This window comes from Ascidiella aspersa, chromosome 1, assembly GCF_963924565.1.
Source record: "Ascidiella aspersa chromosome 1, kaAscAspe10.2, whole genome shotgun sequence".
In the NCBI taxonomy this organism is placed as follows: Eukaryota; Metazoa; Chordata; class Ascidiacea; order Phlebobranchia; family Ascidiidae; genus Ascidiella; species Ascidiella aspersa.
Window position 1 is genome coordinate 34,230,712 of NC_139447.1, and position 23,160 is coordinate 34,253,871.

At 41.3% G+C, this 23,160-nt stretch overlaps 1 protein-coding gene across 1 annotated transcript in view; it reads left to right on the forward strand.

Moving 5' to 3' along the window:
• Positions 1-1,092: 1,092 nt before the first annotated feature.
• LOC146169930 (thrombospondin-1-like) overlaps positions 1,093-23,160 on the forward strand; it is a 28,849-nt gene continuing 6,781 nt past the window's right edge. Inside the window, exons 1-15 of the mRNA XM_083394502.1 lie at positions 1,093-1,853; positions 2,243-2,826; positions 3,940-4,021; positions 4,446-4,762; positions 6,310-6,403; positions 13,921-14,085; positions 14,461-14,637; positions 14,954-15,127; positions 16,018-16,145; positions 17,933-18,035; positions 18,374-18,528; positions 20,667-20,780; positions 20,891-21,013; positions 22,032-22,191; positions 22,599-22,717. Coding sequence (XP_083250628.1) covers positions 1,799-1,853; positions 2,243-2,826; positions 3,940-4,021; positions 4,446-4,762; positions 6,310-6,403; positions 13,921-14,085; positions 14,461-14,637; positions 14,954-15,127; positions 16,018-16,145; positions 17,933-18,035; positions 18,374-18,528; positions 20,667-20,780; positions 20,891-21,013; positions 22,032-22,191; positions 22,599-22,717 — 2,550 coding nt within the window. The 5' untranslated portion in view covers positions 1,093-1,798. The remainder of the gene's footprint in view (positions 1,854-2,242; positions 2,827-3,939; positions 4,022-4,445; positions 4,763-6,309; positions 6,404-13,920; positions 14,086-14,460; positions 14,638-14,953; positions 15,128-16,017; positions 16,146-17,932; positions 18,036-18,373; positions 18,529-20,666; positions 20,781-20,890; positions 21,014-22,031; positions 22,192-22,598; positions 22,718-23,160) is intronic.

Consider the following 23,160-nt stretch of genomic DNA (forward strand, 5'->3'; position numbering starts at 1 on the left):
GAGATACACTGATGCTTGGATCGCCTGGAATACTGGATTATAGCGGACGCCGTTCGGGCGCCTTGCCTCTTTCCAATACCTCGATTTTACAACGAAAATTCCGAGTTTTAGTACTTTTGCAGATTGAAGCCGTTATTAAAAAGGGGCGTTGCTGGTAGACAGTTGCCCCGCCCCCTTTTTTGGATTGTTCCAACTTGAGCGTGTCCTGTTATTTCGTGTTATAATCTTAAGTTTTTTTAAAAGTCATTTTATGGTATATGTTGTACTTCTATACTGTGAGTCGAGACAATTGTAGGGGTTACATTAATTTCACACAAAGTGTTACACTGTTCTATCCTTATGTGCCAAAATGTCAAAACTTTATGCCAAAATCGTACGTCAACTGAGTTCTACAATGATATAAAATCCAGTTTAAGAGAAATATAAAAGAGTACTTTTTATCACTGTCAAACATGAGGGGCGTGCCAAGTTTCAAATGCAATTAAATTGGATGAACAATGAAAAGTTCGGAAGCCCTACCTTGGGCTTTACGGCATTAACAGGCAAGGGATAACATTTAATAATTCTACTCTGCAGATACATATAATGCCGCAATAATGTCATATCGGGTTGCGTCCGACGTTTTAACAGCTTTTCGAGCGTGGTAAATATTTTGAAATCGCCTTAGCGTTTAAGTTTAAGGTCGTCGCGCGAAATCGTAAAGCGAGCGTATATAAAGAGGGAGAAAAATCGCAAAAGCTTGGGCGTCGTGCGCCAGAGACCAAAATAACAACTTAACGACGGCTGCTGCACGAAAATAACGTCAGAGCACAGTTACCACGTGACAACGCAAGGCTAGTTTGCGCACAGATCCGGTAAAAAATCTCGGTTGTCGGAGACAGGCTCTGACGCTCCCGGATTTGCGGAGAAAAGCACGGAGCGGGTTTTTGGAGGAGATCGGCGATTCGCTGGCCCGCGCTATCTGCTCCAAAGACGAGAAACTCGAGAAAAAAGGGGCCGCAGGTATGCCGACGGCTTTAGAGAAAGGAGGCACGGCAAAGGCATAAATACAGGCGCTTGTGCTTTGAAAGGGTCAGTTGTGAATTGTGAGGCAAGACGATAGGAAGACATAAAAAGAGGCCATTTTTATCGTGGTGGAAGATAAAAAAATTAAAGTGGAAAAAATTGGATTCCGGGTTATTGTTAACCGTGATTTTCAGTTTTTACACCAAAAAAATAAAATTGGATTCAATCAGTTTTAAGTCTGCATCTGATCTGACGGTAAGCGAGCCTTAAAGCTCTTTGCGGAGAATTTAATTAGTCAGGGCGTGTACCCGAACCCGTCAGACGCCCAATGCCGAAATTGGCGTCTGCCCGACACACGCGTAAGCCCCGTCGCCGCTTTTATTGTGCTGGCTGCGCTTTGAAATGGCTTTAGCGCGTTCGTGCGAGCCACCCTTAATCGAATAAGGAGAAGCCCGCACCTGCAAATCAACACAGGCCTGTAATGGAAGGCAATAAAAATTAGAACTTTCCGTATAGAGATTTGCCTAGAAGCGGCTTGTCGTTGATGTGTCCCTATATATAAGACCATTATATATAGGCAGGTTATTGCTTTTTGTGAATTTAGAATAATACTTTTTTAGGCGAGCAAAGGCTTAACATTTATGTTTAAGTATTTGTTGTCGTTTTACGTATTCTTCAAGGGTTATTTTTTCTGTTTGCTCTTTTAACATTGTTTTACCACATTTTTCAGCGCTATATTCGAATAAACCTGTTTTATCTGCAACAAATCGTTTTTCAAAGCTTTCTACAAACGATGAAACGACTTCTGTTTCTCGGCCTGATCGGCCTGGTGTTTTCCATGGGAGAAGGTGAGTCATAATCGTACTTTATCCAGAAGAGTAGATCGTTAACTTTCATTAAGATTTTTATACTTTGGTAATTATTTTAGAAAATGTTTGGGAAAAGTCTGACTAGAGGCAAAAAGTGTGCAATATATTTTTTTTACATTCGCATTTTTTTGATTAATTTTAGTTCTCTACGTACACTGCAATTAAAACAAACATATCGGTGTTCAATATATGCTTTCAAGGAAATCTAAATTTGCCAACGGAACAAATAGAGAAAAATGTTTTTCAAGCATTTCGGGGGGAAATCTGAAAAACATAAAACGCGCCAAATATGTAAAACACGAAAAAAACAAGTTGCACAACCGTCTTATCGTATAACGCAAAATCCCTTTTCATTTCATCATACCCAGGCTCCCAGAACCCGTTCGACATGTTCATCTCGACCGGCATCATCACCAAAGTGCACGACCGCACCTCTTCCATCCGCCAGAGCGTCAAGGCGACCACAAACGCCCCAGACCCGCTCTTTCCAGCCTACAAGTTCCGCAAGAACCTCCGGGAGGATCTGAGCACCTCGGAAGAGCAGTTCTCCCGCCTCGCATCCGACCTCTCCACCAGCGACGGCTTTGTCTTCCTGGCCAGCATCCAGCAGTATCCAAAGAACAGAGGAGCGATCGTGAGCGTGGCTCCGGCAAGAGGCTCCTCAATCCCGGTAAGCCATTTCGCAGTAGTGGCTGACAGTAAGAAGGACAAGGTCCAGCTTCTCTACGGCATTGGGCCTCGTGTGAACTCGGCCAGCTTCGAAGATGCGTCCATCCGTGGCCGCGAATGGCGTCGGATCGCGCTGGAGGTGAGCGGACTCCGCGTGCGCCTCTACGTTGACTGTGAGCTGGTTGGGAGCGACGAGCTGAGATCCCGCTTCTACAGGACTCTGGACGCGCGCGAGAGCAACCTGAGACTCGCAAACTCGTACAGGAGCGTCGCCGGCTTCAAGGTGAGTGCGTAATGTGTTTACCATAGGCAAATATTTTATAACTGACATAAGTTCCAATGAAATTCACTGTAGTTTAGAGCTGTTTGTAACGAAAGAAAATATTTTTTTAAATTGATTTGAGCGCCTTTGCTTTTGACACGATTCAGAGTTTACAGGTACGGAACAAAGTCTAATGTCGGTTCAAATTGACAAATAAAGCATGTGTTTGTGTTATTGTGTGACTTTGTGTCATAGTACAAAGCTCGAATAGCAGTGTAACCTTTGTTTCACTTGCTTCGTCAGCAATATCGTCCATCATTAGAAACTAAAAGTTTGAAAATCGGTCAAAATTGAGTGTGTATTATGTATCAAATCCTATTTTACACCAGGTCATATGCGCAAAATTTGTGATAATTCTCGAAATCTACGACAAATATAAGGCCATAAATTTTCAAGATAACGCTACTGCGTATTTTGGGAAGAAAATGCCACACATAATCATTCCAAACCTCTTAAGCGCAAACCCTTAATCGTGATGCAGCGAAATCCCGAAGGCGCTTTTCTCTTCCAAGGCAAAAAACAACAGGCACTCCAGTAAATCAACGGCAGCCGGCAAGTTCAACAGCGTTAGATTCGAGTGGCCTGGCTATACGACTGGCTTTGTTCCAGTCGGCGGCAGGAAAATCAGAGGCCGTAAATTCCCGTTGCCAAACGCGCCGCTCGGTCAACAAAGACGCGACGAAAAACAACCCCCTCCCCCCCTGGCCCCTTAAATTGTCGAGTGGCCGAAATAACACGGCCATTACACTCTGCTTCCGTGTGTGTGTACCCAGCTTATCGCATTCTCATTTGTGATTGAACAATGGAATTCTCGCGCTCTTGCCGGCCATACGCAGTGCATGGGGGTTGTTTTCGAAGCCTATAATTCCGCGCGATAACGACCTCGCTAAACGAAGTGGCTTGTAGGCTAATTAATGCCAGGACGTTGAATCAATGCAGTCACTGAGCAACACTCCGTTGCCGAGTTTTTAACGATGTTTGCCGACTGTATACGCGGGCTTGTTAAAAGCGCCGCAACAAAGAGGCGATTGACTCTGCTTTTAACCGCGCTGTATTTTGCTCTTGTGTTTCCAGGGCTCGATGCAGAAGGTTCAGTTCTACGTGGGAAACATGACAAACGTGCGGGACCTTATGCGCTCCCAGCAAGGATGCACAGGTAAATATAACGAAAATCTCAATTTTAGGGATGAAATCGAATTGTCTTCGAAGGCCAATAACACACTTTAAATGAAATTTGGCTATTAGGTTGCATCTGTTTGTTTTCCTTAAAAAGTAATTAAGTGAAAAAAACTTACTTGTTGCTTTTTCAAGAAAAGCAAAAACATTATATTTGGTATTTACCAAAAGCAGCAAACTTTTTATTTTCGACAAAATTGTTAAACTGTGTTTTTAAGCAGATCAATCTTTATTTGTTCACTTGAATTTATGATTTAATTAACACTGCGCGGCCCACGCCGATAGTAGTATATCACGCAATAGTATAGGCTTAAAATACCTGAACTAAATCAAATCAAAAGTCGGTACATAAATCTTTTGAGAGTGTTCAAACAATCAAGGAAATATTTTCTCTCCGACTTCAGAAATCATCGCCTCCATGAAAAACCCGGTTCAAGCGGCTCCTCGCTCGCGGCAGTTCGACATCGGCGCCGACCTTGACCTTGACCAGCGACGTCATCAGCGGCCCTCCAGCCCTTCCTCCCCCGCCTTAGGGCTGGACAACATCCGGTCCATCGTCAAGTCAGTCCTCCTGGAAGACTGCAACTTCACTTGTGGAGCTCAGGCCTTGGCTCCTCCCACCCTGGAGCGTCTCTTCGGCCAGTCTTGCCTGTACAAGGGTGTCGAGTACCAGCACGACAAGAGCTGGCAGAACGGCGACTGCACCAACTGTACATGCAGGGTGAGCTTGCTATTGTTTTTTGACTGTGTATAGCGTACGTGTGAATGTTGTACCGAGAACGAATCTGGTAAATGTCATCCCATCAGAGCAATACACGCGGCTCTAATACCGTTTATACACAGTTCGTATATCTTTAAAGTCGTATACTGACCCTAATAGGACAATGCAGCAAATATACTTCGAAGAATCGGCGTAGCGAAAATGTTTTTCCTGTAATATTTCAATGTTAAAATAGGTAAAAATTGGGGGAGTGCGGAAGAAGAAATACGTAAGATGCGACGTTTTTAAGATTCTGCTTTTTTTTATTGCCAGCGTTGCTCCAAAAGTAAAATTTGTCTGTTTAAGTCAACTCAAATCAATAAGGTTAGCAAAAACTCATCTAAATATCAATAAAATGGCTTTAAAATATTGGAAAACAAATTAAAATTTATTAGTAAACTTTTATAAAAAAAAAAACGGTTTTGAAATTTAGTATGATCTCCAACCGAAAAATTCCTTTGTATGTCAAATTATTGAAGCCTGTTCGGCGTTTTTCATTGTGAACTTTGCAATGAAACCGTCCGCTGCAAATTTCCGGCGCTTCTTTTCTAAAGTTTTAATTTACGGCGTTCCTCTGTGTCCGCTGCGCCCCGCTGCAAGCCCAACCCAGAATTTAGCGTCAACAAAAAAACAACTTATTTTAATTTGCGCAAGGTCGCGAACTCAGGCCTCAAGCGAAAAAAAGCTAAGCCCGACCTAAAAAAAACAAAAAATACTGTCCTAGAAAACAATTTCTTTTTATTTTGCGCAAGGTCGCGAACTCAGGCTCCACGCGGAAAAAACACGCCCGGCTCTAAACGAACAAAACGACCCTAAAAATACTTTTTGGCTTGTCGGACACGTGGCTCCGTAATCCGCGGGAAAACTGATTGACGTTATCGGGCACTTAGCGCTGGCTCAGGTGCCGTAAAGCGAATAAACAACCGTCTGGAAACGGCTATTTTCGACCGAGTCGGGCCCGCGCGGCATTTGATTTGTCTGCTGATTCGGCCGCTCGCAACTGGTTCGTGCTTCGCTGGAACGCTTTTAGATGCGAGAGCGACTGATCTGATCTAGCTATTTAACCGACTAACTCGTTGTATCTTGCTAGTGTTCCAAGCACTTTGTCAGCACCTGAACTGTAGTGTTGCCTGATGTAACAGCCGTCCACATTTCACCGCGACAGTTTATTTATAAATTTTGTTGCTTGGTGAGCGGGCTAACGGGTTCCGGTTTGAACTGTGGCACCTAAACCACGAGACAAAAAATCTAAAGTCTTAGCCGTGTAAATTTCGTCAGGCTGTACCATTTCTATTTTCACCTTTACCAATTTTTTCATTGTACTTTAACGACACCCAAATTTAAGACGACTGCTTTATTTTGTTCCACCGTTGGCTTTTCGTAAGCCTGCACCAGTTTTACTTTTGACCGTACCGATATTTACTCCTATTGCTTTCTGTCGGCGAGAGGTGCAATCATTCTTGGTTAAGCATATGGCACACAAACTTGACAACTTCTTTACTTTTTAGAACAAGGTGGTTTCGTGCACCAAGACCGAATGTCCGAAGCTGAACTGCATCGACGTAGTGAGGGAGGCAGGAGAATGCTGCCATTCCTGCGCCGGTAAGTTTTACAAGACAAACTCCGAAAAATAGGCTTCAAAAAATTCTGTATTCAAGTTTAAAAACAAAATAATCAAGTAAAGATACTCTTTAGGAAAATAATAGGCAAACAGCAGCGTTTTATTACTCAAATTCGTCAACGAATATTCAATTTAAACTTATTGTTCATGGGACTAAAAGGGACCTATGATACTGTGGTATAAGCAAATAAAACCTTATAAAGACTAACAAAAAGTAAATGAACAAAGAAATCAGCAGCCTTCATTCTATGAATCTAACCAACATATGAATGATTTACTTACTTTACCGAAAAATATTGATTCACTTTTGCGCTCAATGGAATAACACACCTTAACTAATGGATCTGTGGCCAAAAGTGTCTACCAAGGCAAAAATGCGGCACAGGCTTGAGGTGTTGAAATTTGCAGGGTCGGGGTTAAAATAACCCAGCGATCTCTCAAATTGAAAGAGTATAATCGCTCCGACGTAGCCACAATCAAATAGCGACACGTTTTGGCCGCTTTGTGTACTTCAACACCCGAAAGATTAACGGACCCGCGTATCCGTGCCAGAAGGGGTAGGGGCTGGTTTGTATCCATAGGAATCCACACCGACGTAAGGCCGAAAACCGCGCTTTCAAAACGAGGCTATTGAAACACTATAGGCATTCTACGATTGACGAGAGAGCTTGTCATTCGGTTTGGCGACGTTTTAGTTGATATCCAGACAAATCCTTTAAGTTTGAAATCACCAGTCCATTGCCAGTTTAAAGTAGTTGGATGTAATTTAGCAAATATTTCTGCTGTGCTACTTCAATTTGTGCCCCCTCCGCTGAAATCGAATCGTTCCTATGGCCGGAGTTCTTTCTGCTCGGGAAATGTCCTTGCGTTGTTTTTCTTCTTGTTGAAAAAATGTATCCCTACAGAGCGGTTCATAAACTGTTTCTTATCTTCGGGCATTTAAAATAGCGTTGGTCAACACTCTACTCGGCGTTGTTCACCGCGTTGGCTCGGTGCAATTATGCCGACCTTGCAAGTATACTTCGCCACCCGCGTTGTAATATCCACGAACTTACAAGTTGCAAATTAAACCGTCGCCCACGGGGTCTCTCGCGTTGAGATAACGGCTTTGTCGAAAAACAACGAACTCGCGTAAAGTACGTGACAAGCTGGCCAAGCATTCGGACTGCAATCTACGCCAAAATTCCCCCATCAGATTAAGTTCCAAAGGCCGTGAATCACGCAAACGGTGAGCGACTGGCGGAGAATTTTTGAAAGAAAACGCTGCCCGCGCAGAACCCCCCAAGCGGTTCGCCTTCCACGAAAAACGCGTTTTCAGCAGTTCTACAAAAAGGTTGCTGGTTTTATAGATCTCGTTAAAATTAGAAAATTCGCGTTAAAAGAAGTTTCCATTTAAACTCCATAAAGCCAAAAAGCGTATAGCTGGCTTAACGCGAACAAAGCGAGTTTTAAAACAGGCTATGAACCCTATTAAACATGTCCTAAGCTGAACTCGAAGTAGAAGCGCAATTACAAACTTCGGCCATTTCCTTTTTTTGGACAACGGGCAAAACCTGAAAGGCCTAGTTAAACAGGAACGACCGCCACACTCAGAAGTGGCCAGGTAACTATATCTCGATTAATACCAGCGCTCGGGAGTCACGAAAGATAAGGAGCGTGGTGAGTCAAGTGCCTGGCACGCGTGGGACGATAAAACCTTATTTTAAAAAAACGCTTTAAAATCTGACGGGACCTGTTTCCTTTGGCTTCGTTTTAACCAATAGCCGTTCGTCGTATTTTTTGCGGCACTATATATCGGTGGTATACCCATACTTGATGGATGCCAAGTGGTGATAGTGTTTCGCCAAAAGTACTGTTCCAGTTCGCAACGCAAAGTAAAGTAAAATAAAGCAAATTATAGAAAGAAAACCAAATAATAAATTACGCAACAATAGTCTTGATACTTGTGCGATACTATGGTGACATCGGTGCCGATCTCATAGCAAATAATGGAGGCATTTTAGGATTGGCATTATCTATCTTAAATTTTATTTTTTAAACCACGGTAAATTAGTAATCGAAAGCAACCATGTCAGTATTTTTAACTTTAACCTCAAAAACATTACTTTAGTACGTTAAATTTTAATATTTTTCAAATTAGCTCAATATCGAATTCACTTGGTAGCGGTTCGCACCGTCGTTTTTTTTCCCAAAATATCACTGATCGGAAATAAAAACAAGTATCGGACATCTTTAGTTCGGGTTCATATTCGGCTCAGAAATCTTACCAACATTTAATCCTGACGTCAATCGGTCAGCCTCGCTTTCTTTTCCGGGGAAACCCCATTATTTTTTTCCCGGGCGCAAGGGCGAATTCCTAACATGGCGATGTCGGTGCGTTTCGCTTTAAACCGAGCTAAAAATAGCGGCAAGATTGTGTTGCAGTTAAACGGAAGCGCTAAACTCCATCTGGGGGAGAAATCGTCTTCGAAATCAAGGCGGAATTTCTCATTGTCGTTGTGAAAGATGACGCTAAGTGTCAAACGAGTTTCGGAAGTTGATTCTTTGGACTCGGGAATGCGGAGGTGTCGAATTCACTCGCCTACCCACTTTTCCACAATGTGTCCAACCGCCGAGGCGCTTTTTAAATGCCACGAAGCTAAATATTCAAGGAGATCGAACACCAAGCGTCCGGTTTTAAATTACAAGGCGATTTGCGCGCGCAACCTGGGCTAGTAGTCAAAGCACTTGGGCCGCAAATGGGGTGCACCCACTATAAACAGACCCTGGTGGGGGTATAGGGGGGCGCGTGCGAACCGGGGTCGGGGTTGTGGGCCAAATAACCCACGGAAGTCAACTCGAGTGCTTCGTAAATGTTGTTGTTGTTTTTTGGTTGAGATTGCGCTGCTTATTTGCTGGCGAATTCCCACGCGAATTTTTGTGTCGTCATTTTTGGAAAATATTTTGAATCGTAATTCTTGCTGCTATGATAAAGTAAAAAAAAACTTTAAATTTAAGGCTAATAAAATTTTTTCGTCTAAAGATCGACTAAACAAGCGATCGAAACATATGTTAATGTAGATCGAAACATTTATTAATCATACTTTCTTCATTTCTTAACCATAAAATGCATTTCAAGTCTATTTAGGTCGCAAAAAATGATAGTCAATTGAAATCAATTTGAAAAAGTTTGATAATAATTGAATACGTTTACCGCATTATCTCTTGTTGTGTTTTAAAGGGGGGAGGGCAAATTAATTTTCAAGACTAGTTTTTGATCATCCGAAATTTATCTCGCAGCTCGAGTGAAGCCAAAGCTAGCGGATTATTATCACCAACTATATTGCAGCGTGCAAGATTGACGAGGGTAATGCACGCATACACAAAGCGGTTGTTAAGACCCCGCTTCAATTTCACGGGAATCCCGACTCTTACAGGGCTTTTGTTTACAATTTACACGGCCGCGGTAGACATTGTGATTTTCTTTGGAACGAGTCTAAGCCGATGAACTTGTAGTCTTGCTCGCACCTGCATCTACCGCTTGTTTATTGATGGGCGATGTTGGGTTATTTACCGTCTGGAAAAACGCCTTGCTCATTTTGCCAATGTTTATTGACGGCTGGGCGTTATCAGTTCTTACGATCGCGATAAGGTGGATTTCGGTGCAGTTTCCAAACCGCCGGATCGGGAATTAGGGATGTAGAGGAGAAAAAGTCGATTAATCAATTTAATCAAAGTTTTCACTCGAAAAACAAAATCTGCCTGAATCCGAATGGTGAAAACAAACGATTCTGGTTGCACATCAATGATAAAGATTAGACTAAGTACAGAACTTGGTAAACCGAAAGAACTTGGTGAATTGTTCGGATGTTATAAAAAGACATCTTAATCAATTTAAACTAGAGTTGCGTCTTTCCTAAATAGGCAATTCGTTTCGCCATTTAAGCAACAGCGAAAAAACGTTGTCCAATACCGCACGACAGATGTTTATCCTAAATAGGAATTTCATTTTAGTACTGAAACCAATAGCAAAAAACAGTTGTTATTCCTTAATAGGAATGTCGTTTCGCTCTTTGAAGCAATAAGACTAAACCAACAGTTTATTTTTTTACGGTGTTTTAGGGGACCGAAACGGTCCCCCAAAACTCCAGCGGTTTCCCAAATTTTGGACTTGCAACTTTTTGGTATTTCAATGAAACACTTTCGGTCTCTTAAAACTACTTTGCGGTCACCCAAACCTTAAAAAAAACCTGGCCTTAACACCGTTGTTTAGGCAAAATGCTAACGTAAATTCACTAACATATTTAATGCAATAACAAAATATCCTTGCATTTTTTAATTTATACGTAAATCCGCCATTTAAAACTGAAGAAAAAAAAACCGTTTCGACTTTACCACCGACTATCATTGATATAACCTTGCCCACGGCAAATAGGCATCACCGGCAATAAATCTACTTAACTATTTCCCGCTTAGAAAGTTGGCGCCAAACTAGCAAATTGGCGTGCATATACGTGGTGAGGTTATGACCTAATGAACCTGTCGGCGCATTTAATTGGTCGAGCGACAATGATTGTATATTGCGGCGGCGTTCGATAAATAAGGATGGCACACGTTTTTTGCCCTCTTAAACCTATGCCCCCCTCCTAAATCAAAAGATTTGGCTTTTATGTGGGTCGAAGTCCGAAGTTTACGTATATTAGGTGCATGCAACCAGTGTGCTTGATATTATCATTTCGCAACATCATTACTAAATTTCAGACTGATCATATACATGGCGAAACATTTAGTCCACTCCTTAAATAAATGGTCGTTAATAAACTGTTGATTAACTTGCTAAAATAGTGTTTTTCAGACCTAAAAAAATGGTTTATTGTGAAATATACAATGCTCCCCTTATATCTTACAGAACAATCAATAGTAAACTTTCCACGATAGCAAAATGTGATTATCTCAAAACATCTTAGAAAATATAAAAATGACTTAAAAAACTTAATATGTCTACAGGTAAATGAATAAGGAAATTGGTATTTAGGCTTAAAGCCGCAAAAATGCAGCGAAACACAAATATTTCGCACGAAACGCGCAAGTCCGCCAACTTTCAGGCATTTAGGGAATTTTTCGACGAGCTTTTTTGGGCTACTTATAACTTGGCGCGTGCGGCTCTCGCGTTTATGACGTCACAGGCTGACCTGCCGCGTCTCGCGTTCTGGCCCGCGTCCAAATACGGAAAAGGTTTTGTGATGACTTTGTTACGCGTTGGCGCCTCTGCAGTGCGCTGAGTTCGTCGTTTGATTGACTGTTGACGAAGGCATGGCGGTAGCGTGCAAGGCACTAATGCAAAAAAAAAACTATATCAAAACGAAAAATGTAATCACAAATTTAACGATTTTTTTGTTATTATTTGCCGGTCTTGTTTGAAGCCGTGGCTGCGCTAAACGATTTCAAATGGGAAAATAAATTGCGTCGTTATATTACAAAATAATTAGCGTCGTTAAAAAAAACATGAAAAACGACTGAAGGCTTGTAAGTACAACGAGCAACGCTGCGCCGTTCTAAATATATACACATCATACAGCGAGAATCGCCGTCTAAAATGCAAAGGCATCAACGCTTTCAGCCATCGCCATTTTTATTGCCCTTCTGAGCGTGGTTTATTGGCCAAAATGCTTTGGCGTGGATTTCGGCAAACAGCGCAGCGAGGGCGACTCCGTAAACTCTCCCCTTTAGCTTTCACATTCCCCGCATTCAGGGCAAACTTAATCCCAACATACCTCCTGGGTTTGGAGCCCTTAAGCTGTCTTCTCCATCACTCAAACCTTCCCCGGCTTTAGATTGAAAAAAGAGAGCAATGAGATCGAAAATCCTTCGTCTAATATCTCCGTAAGTAATGAAGGTATTGATCGGAAGTTTTCATATATTAATCTGTGCAACCTAACCAATCCAGCAATACAAGTTTAATCCTAATGAAACATATTTTTTTTATATTTATAACACTTTTGATCTGATTGCTGTATAGGTTAGGTTGATTTGAGTATTGAGTAAAAATTTCCGACCAATAACATAAGTACTTTTGGAGATATTAGACGGTAACTTTCGAGCTGCATGCTTCCCTTTGGTTAAGATTGACGCTTTCTGGCCGAATCTCAATGTTATCGCCAAAGCCATCCAGGTTTAAGTGCTTCTTCTCGAGACCCACCGCGAGTGTTTACTTTAATCTTGAATCCTGCCTTGCTGGAATGCGCCACAATAGATTGTCCGGGTTAGTTTCTAGAAGGCTACCGAATGAATTAGGGCGCAATAAAAACATGTTGTTTTCGCGTTTATCGATGCTGTTTGTATTGCGGTTGTAGGCGTTCTTCTCATGCCCTGTTTACACGCCCATCGAATCCCAATGCCTTCGACCCTTCGTGTTTCGTTTTTACTAGCTATGCTCCCCAAAAAAACATTTTTACTAAAATTAACATTTTCTCAGAATGAAAATTTTTTTAAAGGGTGAAATTGAACGCGGTGCCTCTGTTGGGGTTAATCATCATTTTCCTTTGCTCCGACGATAGCTTTATAGGACTGTATTTGTTTTCGGGTAAACAGTATGAATTGCGTTTTTGCCTGTAAATTGATTAATTTCCGACCAGCAGTTTTTCCAGTCTGGCGGCCAGGCGGTCGCTTTGGTTTTCCACGGCAAAGTTTAAGTTTGTGTAAAGGGGAAACAGTTCACCTGGGCACACAACACAATATAAGTCATCTGAGACAAATCTGCGACATCGGTTCCCGCCTTTTAGGCCTTTCCCGCCCAGACGAAGGTCTTGTTTTTAAACATCAACGGGACAATCGACTTTTCGAATTTGCATTGTGAAGTGACAATGGCCCCCAAAACAACACGGTCACGCTTCCGTGGCGCCTAGCCCGGAAAGCAATGTAGTCGAAACACACCACTTTCAATCTCCATTGTTGCCACGGGCCTTTGTGACCTAATAAGCCTTGAACGGCAATTTGTTTTCGCTCAAAGTTACTTGACATTTCGGGCAAGTGCACATCAGTCAACAGCGCAAATCTCGAGTCTGCTATAATTAGACAGAAAGAATCATAATTCTTCGGCAATGTGATTTTAACCTATGAGAAAGGCAGGTTTTTCAAATTCCACTAAAGGTTGTAAGTCTGTAGATTGCTGAAAGTTTCCTTTTTTCCCCACTCACAAAATATTCGAAAAATGGAAATAAGTTGGTAAACTATCGTCAGAACGATTTCGAGCTATTATGCAGTAAAATCTACTATATACATTTTTTTAACTTGAAAAAATCTTTTCAAGGCTGTTTTAGGATTTCTAGAGGAATTTACCGTTCAGGGTTTGCTTTGTAAAAACTAAGATGTCAATGAATGTATATTTTTACAACAAACGTAGCATAAAAACGGTGCAAAGCCTATTAACTTAAATTCACGGGTAACAGTACTAACGACAGCTCAAAAAGAACACCGGTCTTGCACACAACAAATAACGCATTTATTTTTCTACTTACAGACAGCGAGCCAGAGTACGGACCTTGGTCGAGCTGGACCGACTGCACCATGACCTGTGGAATCGGGATCCAGCAACGAGGTAGATCGTGCGATCGAACCTTCCACGATTGCAACGGACCCACTCTGCAAAGCAGGAACTGTATCAGAGATCCCTGTGTGAATAAAGGTACAGAACACTTTTGGTTGATTTTTTTACGTGTTTAGGTTTAATTTTGGCCCCTCTTATCTTTGCGTGAGTTTGAATTTATTACGTTTGGCCGAGGGCTCAAGTATTTTCTTCTTTTGATCGAAAGTGTTTCTCAAACGAAAAATGTTTAGTCCCAGTCAAAGTCATCAGTTGCCCGAGTCAATTCCAGTCAAGTCATAATTAGCGCAAATCAAGTCCAAGTCCAGTCAAGTCACGTTATTTTATCGAATCGACAAAGTCAAGTCAAATTTGAAAAACAGTCACTCAAGTGTTCGACTTAAGTCACTACAACACTGGGTACATCATACATTTTAACAAAATCAAGCCTGAATCCACCCTTTCCTCAACCCTTAGATCCCCGTAACGGAGGTTGGTCGCCGTGGACCAGCTGGTCTACCTGCAGCGTCACTTGCGGAAAGGGATCGTCCACCAGGATCAGAAGCTGCAACTCCCCAGTCCCGCAATTTGGAGGAGCCGAGTGTCTGGGAATGGACCGGAAGACCAAGGAATGCAAGATGGGACCGTGTCCAGGTGAGCGGTTGATTTTACAACTGTATTAAAATACTTGAATGCCTATATATATTTTTTCTTAGTTTTTATTGATTAGACGTTACTCACGTCTTTGTGATAACACTATTTTGTTTGACTGTAGCAATTTGGATAAACTTCCTGACTTGGAATCAAATTGCTTAGATTTGCTTATTTGGTAAGGGGAGGGGAGAATGTGTTATGAATGACAAAACGGATACTTTGAAGTATCGTTGGTCAGTAGGACTTTAGAAGGGCTTATACACACATTGTGTATATATAGATGTTTCGTAAACCAAAATATCCCCTATTTTTACAGTCGACGGTTCGTGGGGCGGTTGGAGCCAGTGGAGCCAATGCAGCGTTTCCTGTGACACCGGGTTCAGGACCAGAAGCCGCCGATGCAACGACCCCAAGCCCAAACACGGAGGCAAGGCGTGCCCTGGGGACAGCAAGGCAACTGACTCGTGCAAAGAACGACCTTGTCCCATAAGTAAGTCGAGACTTTTAAAAATATTTTTGTGTGAGTTTAAGGCATTAAAGAACGTGGCGATTAAAGAGATTTTTTAAAGACCTTTTTCTAGTGATTTAACTTAAATTGTACGCATAGCAAAAGAGTTTAAATGCGCTTTTTATTAGCAATGTTTGGAACGATTTTCGTTAACACTGTAACGCAAATATCCAATTTGTCCGGTACCAATCAGCCGAAAGCGTTCAATCACTGACAACTAAAACTTAAAGTATATCATTCATTCGTTAAACCGTGGAAATTGAGTTAACCATCAAACGATAATTTGCGATTCTCAACGCAGCGTTTATTTGCCGATCTATTTTTAGATTTTAAAGACTTGAGCCTGAAAAAGCGAATTCGGCAGCCTGTCAAATTATTTCTGCACCGACGAAAAATTGACATTACTTCTCTGTTAGAGATTCTCTAATCGCAGCCAATCTTTGACTTGTTTTGATTTGTTATCTTAAGCTTAAAAAGTAAATTATTCCGCCTGTCAAACAGGTTTTACCGGCAATTGAGTTCGACCCCAACCCATTAGGGATACTCAATCACTGCGTACATTTGACGTTAAACTATTTTCTAATATTTGACTATTTCCTGACTATAGAGAGTTGATTTAAGCTTAAAAGGGTGAATATTTTAGCCCGACTAACCATATTTGACATTAAGCCACATATATAGGGGCTTTCAATCCAATCCGCAGCATCAATTTCAACTTATACAACAGCGAACCTCATACGCCTGTCAAATAACCGCGTAAACGGATATTCAGTCGTTCCCGGTGCATCGTTAAAAAGTCCCAAGTGAACCGAACAAGACCCCATTAACCTTGAAAGTGCTTAAAGCCACGATGTTGTTTATGAAATGTGCAGACGGATGCCTGTCGAGCCCCTGTTATCCGAGCGTGGAATGCACACCGTACGATGATGGATCGGTCGTGTGCGGCTCCTGCCCCACTGGAATGCAAGGCGATGGAAAACAGTGCGTCGATATTAACGAGGTAAGCCGAGTGCCTTTGACCTGTGAAGCCCCGTAACCTGCTTATGCTATATCACGGCAAGTTTAAGCCCTTTCTTCGGTGCGCATTACATTCAATTTTAGGGCACTTTGTAAACTGTTTTTCCAGCTGAGGTTTACTGGATTAGATTCTTTAGCTCCTTTATTGGTTTTATCCTAACATTATAGGGTATTTTTCGGAAGTTGAAAATATGTCGAAAATCGATATATGCAGTTGAAAATATAGGTAGGGCTTTACTCAGTTTCCGCGAAAATGCCGATGCTTTGTCTGGAGCTTATCTGTACTTAAACTACATCCTGACAGCTATTCTACCTTAGTCTTTATACATCGTGCTTTTTGTGCTTTAATCTTTATAAATCGTGCTTTCACCAAATTCCGACATGAAGCGGTCGTGCTCAAATCATTCCAAGACCTTTTACGATTTTGCAGGCGCTGCAAAGATTTTAATCGCGCCTGTCCAACATAATCCTCTTCCTTAGCAAAAACAAAAAAACAACTCTTGCGGCGGTTCAATTGCACGCCTCTCATCAAATGCTCCAATCTCATCGTAGCATCGGTAATTAAAACAGAATCCAGGCCCGCAATCCGTCTCGGAATGCACTTAGAAAAGCCGGTTGACTCTTTAAGACGCCAGTGGTGCAAATTGCAAAGGCGAGCCACGCATAAGCTCCATGATAGAAGAGCGTCAGTCAAACCTGTTTGCGTGTTCGATCGCAACCTTGGCTGGTTTGCTGAATCTCACAATTCGATAAAATATCGGCTCGGAAATATTGGACTTTGAGGTGGATCGCGCCCAAGATATTGCGCCATCCGTGCGCGATTATAGCGATGTAAAACGAAAGATGATCTTCACCAGTTGCGCAACGGTTTAGCGGCATTGCAGGCGCCTTTGAGAAAGTGGATAACGTGTAGCGAAGCCTATATCCATCGCTCTAGCCCTTTATGAAGCAAGCAATAATTAATAGTTTGAGAGTTTTCGTAAAACAAACACGCTAACAATGTTAGGAGGCAATTTGGCCGCTTTAAACTGCTGTTTTACCATTTTGCAAATTGTGTTTACTCCAACCAAACCTAAGTTAAAAACAGTATGTCGAAGAAATTAGAAATTAGAAATATTTTTTGGCTACGTCCATTACTGTACGCAAACAGAAAGCAGAGGAAACGGCGACGGCGCTAATTAGGAAACCCTTGTTTTCCAATTTGTCTCATTCCGCGTTGAGCATCGTTCCTGCTTTTGTCCCGCCACCGCAAACGCTGTTTACCGAAACCAGAGAGGCCTCGAAGCAAAGGCAAGGTCAAGGTCATTTGTGCCGCTGATTACGCCGCACACCGCACTGACGCACGGCACCGTTCGGTCTCCGTTAATTTGCCCCGACTTAAGTTTTCGCCAAAACACTTCGGACCAACCGTCGAAATATCTCGAACGTATCACGAGCTGTTTTTGCCAAACGGGGCAAAGTCGGCTTTTCTTGAACTTGAACAACAGACGTTCGCGGACCTCGGTGAACCCGCCTTGCGGCTCAGGCTTGTCCGATATTATCGGATCAAAGCCGATACCCCACACCGTTGGACGGTTTTCCGTTCTCTCGGCCGATTTTTTTGCGGCAGCGAGAATCTTTGGCAAAGTTTAGCTTTCCTCGTGGGAATAGGCGCTAAGATAAAATCAACTCTGCGTATTCGGTTTAGCCAATGTGAGGTAATCCAACGCAGCGATATCATACGGGGTGATATTTTGTCAGAAAGCTTATCAGGTTTGTTGTATCTTTCAGTGTCTGTTGGTACCCGACGCTTGCTTTCACCATGAAGGATCTCACAGATGCCACAACAAGGTGCCTGGATATTCCTGCCTGCCCTGTCCCAACGGATACAAAGGTAACTATAGCTTTGCACTGTAGTTTTCTAGGTAATCAAATACATGCCATTCGCGAATGATTTAACATAAAAATCGAAAAGTTAAATACCACATAGTTCTAGCACACATGTTTTTTAATTCTACTCATACAATGATAATGTTTTTCTATTTTAGTTGCAATACTTTTCGATTTCACCTTTAAAACCTATGCGTAATATCTAAGACACGAAAAAATATATATATAAGACACGAAAAAACGTGTTCGGCAGCTATTCCACCCCTCAACGATCATAGATGCAAATACACAACATTTTTGCGCCACTTTTTTCTCTTGATTAATATTTCGCGACGATTGCAGGTGACCAACCAAGCGGAGTGGGGGCAGAATACGCGCTTGCCCACAAGCAGGTGTGCAAAGTGATGGACCCGTGCACGGAGAACGACAACCCGTGCCCGGATAACTCAAAGTGCGTGTTCCTTGGCCTTGCCATCTCACCGCCCTACGTTTGCAAGGTGAGTTAAATAGTCGAACTGACTGAAGTGATCCAAGGAGATTTATGGTTTAGGAATGATGTGAACATAAAACCTTTTGAAAGGTTTTGTTGGATTTGTTGAAAAAGTTAGAAATACATTTCAAAAATTGACCTAAACCAGTGGTTCGCAAACTCTTTTATTTTGCGGCACAAGGAAAACTTGAAAAAGTTACCGGCACATTTTCTACAAAAACAACAATCTAATCACTTGGTATTGGCCTTAATGCAAGGCAATTAAGTCATTAGAATATGTGAGTGCATTAAATTTATCATTTTGCTAAGGAATAGCATGCATTCAAGCATGACTGTTGTTTTGACTTGAAATTTACGAAAAGCCAACTCTTTTCTCCGTTAAAAAACATACCGCTTTTAAACAAAAATAAATGTTAAATACCGAAGTTAAGGTTCGAATTAACGCCCGTTGGTTAAATCGACCACTGCTAACCTAACTATGGTTATCAAGTACATAACCGAAATAAATCCGAAGCCTTGGTCATATTAACACGCGTGATTCTATTCTACGCTAAACGAACAACTTTCGTTTTGCAAAGCGCACTACTATCACTTGTATAACATGCAGGCGAGAGTTCAACAATAGTTAAGTAAATGTTTTGCTACAATACGTCTTGGAACTAGTACCCCACTGTACCTTGTACACGTTTATTTGCACATTCAAAGCAAATGTTTAACATCGTTTCATTAATTGATCACCCTATACCTTTTTACGACACCTAAACATTTTCCCAAACAAGTTCGTTGCTGTACAGCTAAAAGGTCACTTAAAACGGGACAATGTGTAACTTCATCGACATTATTAAAACCGCCTTTTAAATCAAGCCAATATAATTTAACTACACTGAAACATTTGCACAATCAAGTCCGTTAATGAACGGCTAAGGCTTCACAACTTTGGGAACACATTTCCCCGGCATTATTAAACCACAGAAGTTAACCAAACCTATCTCATTTCACTGCAAAATGAAATGACAGGCAAATACCTGTGTCGGGCCACAAATTGACAGCTTTCATTCGGACCACCCATTCAATTTCTCATACTACACATAATTAACAATCCTTTCTCTCAACATACGAGCAATCAAGCAGATTCACTGCTCCAGTGAAGTTCATAAATCCTTTAATAACAGCGAATCGTTTGATATAATTATAGTGTGCAACCACTACTGAGCTATTTTGTGGTACGTCATGCGTAGATTTGCCATTATATTTGCTTAGCGATTTTCGTTAGTAATATAGGGCCCTAAATCTTAGAAGGCAAGTCAATAACCCATTTAATTAAGCAGTGATCTACGGTACCATACTGATCCGGTATGTCCAAATTGTTCCTAAACAATGCTTCTGTGGTGGGCATTGCGGTTTATGTTGCCTGTTGTGCATTTTATTTTATATTCCTGTGGTTGAAATTTAAGCGCCCTTATGTGTATTTAATGACGCGTTGCTTTTCGTAAAAACATAGACCCTCTATTGTGGTGGCATAGTCAGACACTCCCACTACAGCATAACTTGCTGTAACAATGTTCTTGTTCGGTTTCAAGTTACCACCATATCTTCCGGTGTATCGGCTATAAATATATATGGCATACTGCACTACAAAGGGTGTATACGTGATATATTTTTCTTTGGCATTCCTGGAATGCGCCCCGAACAAAAGCAATGACGTACAGCCCCGAGCAGAACTAGAAAACAAAACTTGTTTGCCTCGAGTTATTTCAGATTGATTCCCAGTCAATACTTTAAATTTTGTTGCAACGTGTCGACTCGGTGATGTAACTGTTAAAAACCTGGTACAATTGTATTTAATAGAGCTTTATATTTTCCTCCAAAAGAAGGGTTTGTTGAAATTAATAGGCCTTTTACAAAGGAGACAATCATATCTTGTAATCCAATATTTGTTTGGCAAACACAGAAATGTTAAAAAAATGCACTTAAATTTCCAATTAATCATTTGATAAGTTGCCGTAAACCTTATTAAAAATAACATCTCATATCGCACTTTTCAGTTACAAACAGTTAAAACTACCAGCCTCGTGTTTCCAAGTTTATTTTACAATTTTCGGATTTTGTTTACTTTTAAACTAATGCGACTGTTACGTCACACAGTGCTTGACCGGGTACGCGACGTGTGCCGAATGCGATGGACTGGTTTGCGCCGACGACACGGATCTGGACGGATGGGCAGATCAGCCAATTACGTGCGAGAAAGACGGAAAGCAGGTGGGCGAGACTATAACAATCGACTTTGTTGATTTATTTTCGAAACATAACAACTCGACAGCGCCCCCGGCGGCTGAAATGTGCTAAATTGTTGATTTTTTACTGCTTAGTTCACCTGCCACGGCGACAACTGCCCTGTGCTGCCCAACAGTGGACAAGAAGACCAGGATAAGGATAACATCGGGGATAGCTGTGATGACGACATTGACAACGACGGCGTTTATAACAGCAGGGTAAGGAAACTTTTTCCATAATGAATTTTTTCATAAGGAATAGCTGGTACTTTCTAGGTTACTTCTAACTTAGCCGACACAATCAGTAGCAGTATTCCAGTTTTTTTACGAACAGGGGTGGTAAATACAGGACTTTATTGCAACAGGTTATCCCATTGTTACCTATGGCATCTAAAAACATGTAGACTAGCAACAACCAGTTTTATAAACATAAAAAAAGGACAAAAAAATCTTTTTCAGCACTGGCTAACATCGTATACCATTTCTTAACAAGGATAAACTTATTTACAAAAAAATCACCTCAAATTCTTAACCATTTTTTTTGTATGAGCCTACTGGATGGTCTACTTTGACACACAACTTCGCGACATGGTGGGGGGCCTTTGCATTTCTCGAGTAGAATTACACAAAAGCTTCAAAATTCCGTGGCAGACAAAAGCCTTCAACCCAAATGGCACCGGCGTGAATGCTGGATTTGTTTACCGAGCTGGCGGGCGTGCATATCGGGTTTAGGCGGGGCAATTGACTTGGCCTTGACCCTTTTCACCCCCACCCCGCAGCGCTGGGACCCCTACCGGAAGCGTAACCCCACTTTGCCACTTTCGGAGTTTTTAGAGGAATTTTGAGCTATGCCACCCACACTTTAGCTGGCTGTTTACCTGAAGGGGGAATTTGATAGCTTAAAGCGATCGACAAAGTTCAAATTAAAAAAAGTGTTTTTGCCTAGAATTTTTTGTGTTTTTTAAGCAAAAAATTATCTAGAAATTCAAATAAAAAGTTAAATTTTTTCAGAATAAAGTCCATATGAAACGATGTGATGCACTTCCTTTAAACAAATGTACAGAATATCTCTTCTCCATAATTTCAATTTGATAATCAATTTAAATTTTATTAAATAAAGAAACACAGTACCCCAATAGTGTGATGTAGCATGAAATGAAAATAAACACACCAAAAATAAAAAATACAAAAAATAATCATCGATCAGTATAAAACTACAACCTTTAATTTTTTGCAGGATAACTGTCCACTGATCCCAAACAGAGACCAATACGACTTGGATAGAGACGGTGTGGGTGACGCCTGCGACAATTGCGTGTATCGAAGGAACGCAGACCAGAGTAATACTGACGGGGACGAGTTTGGCGATGCCTGTGACGACGACATTGACGGAGACGGTGAGAATATTTACTTCTTTTTGATGTGCTGGTTTTTTGTGTGTTGTGATGACTTTGAACTGTAACTTGGGACAATGTTTTTTTAAGACCCTGATAATTTTAAGAGGTTTAATTTTCAGTATTTTGAAAGAAATTACTTCATTTGGCGAAAGTTATTTGAAAAGTGAAATGACTTAACGTTACAAAAGTTATTTGAAAATTGATTTTACTTAGGGCTGTATTTATCTTTTACGCAATTTGGCTCACATTTTAATTGGGTGTAATTCGTTCATTTGGCCTGTTAATAATTAGAACGAAACCAAGTGCTGGAGTTGCATATTTTAGTGATGTGAGGTAAAAGTGTTAACTGGGGTTTTCTGTAAGTTTTTGCATCGAGTTTAAATTAATAACCTAATGGGTTATTGTAGATATCTTGAACGGCGATGACAACTGTGTGTACGTGTACAACCCGGAGCAGGCTGACTCCGATAAGGACGGTGTTGGTGATATGTGTGACAACTGCCCTCTGATGCACAACCCATCGCAGGTAAGGATTCGCTTTTTATTGATGCTAATTAAATAATATTTTGGTCTTTTGTTAAACAAAATGATTTACAGTTGCTAGTTTTGCGCTATTTACAGAAGTTTGCGCATAATGGGTACACGAATAATATGTTAGCCGAATATACGGAATAGACGTATAATACCACTAATCACCTTCACGCACTCTTACGTATGTTTACGTATACTTTAAGTACAGTTATAAACGTATTTCAACGAGGACGTATACGACGTTGTTGCATACTGTTTTTCAATAGCTGTAACACATGTGTTGCCGGAGGTACAACAATTTTTTTACGCACGATGAACGTGCGTTAACACGTTAATACACGTACAGTAACTTAATTTGTTTTCAAATTATCTTTAAAATATATCGAGTGATCCATTTTTAGGTCTTTTTGGAAACAGATACATAGGCGTGTGTGGCAA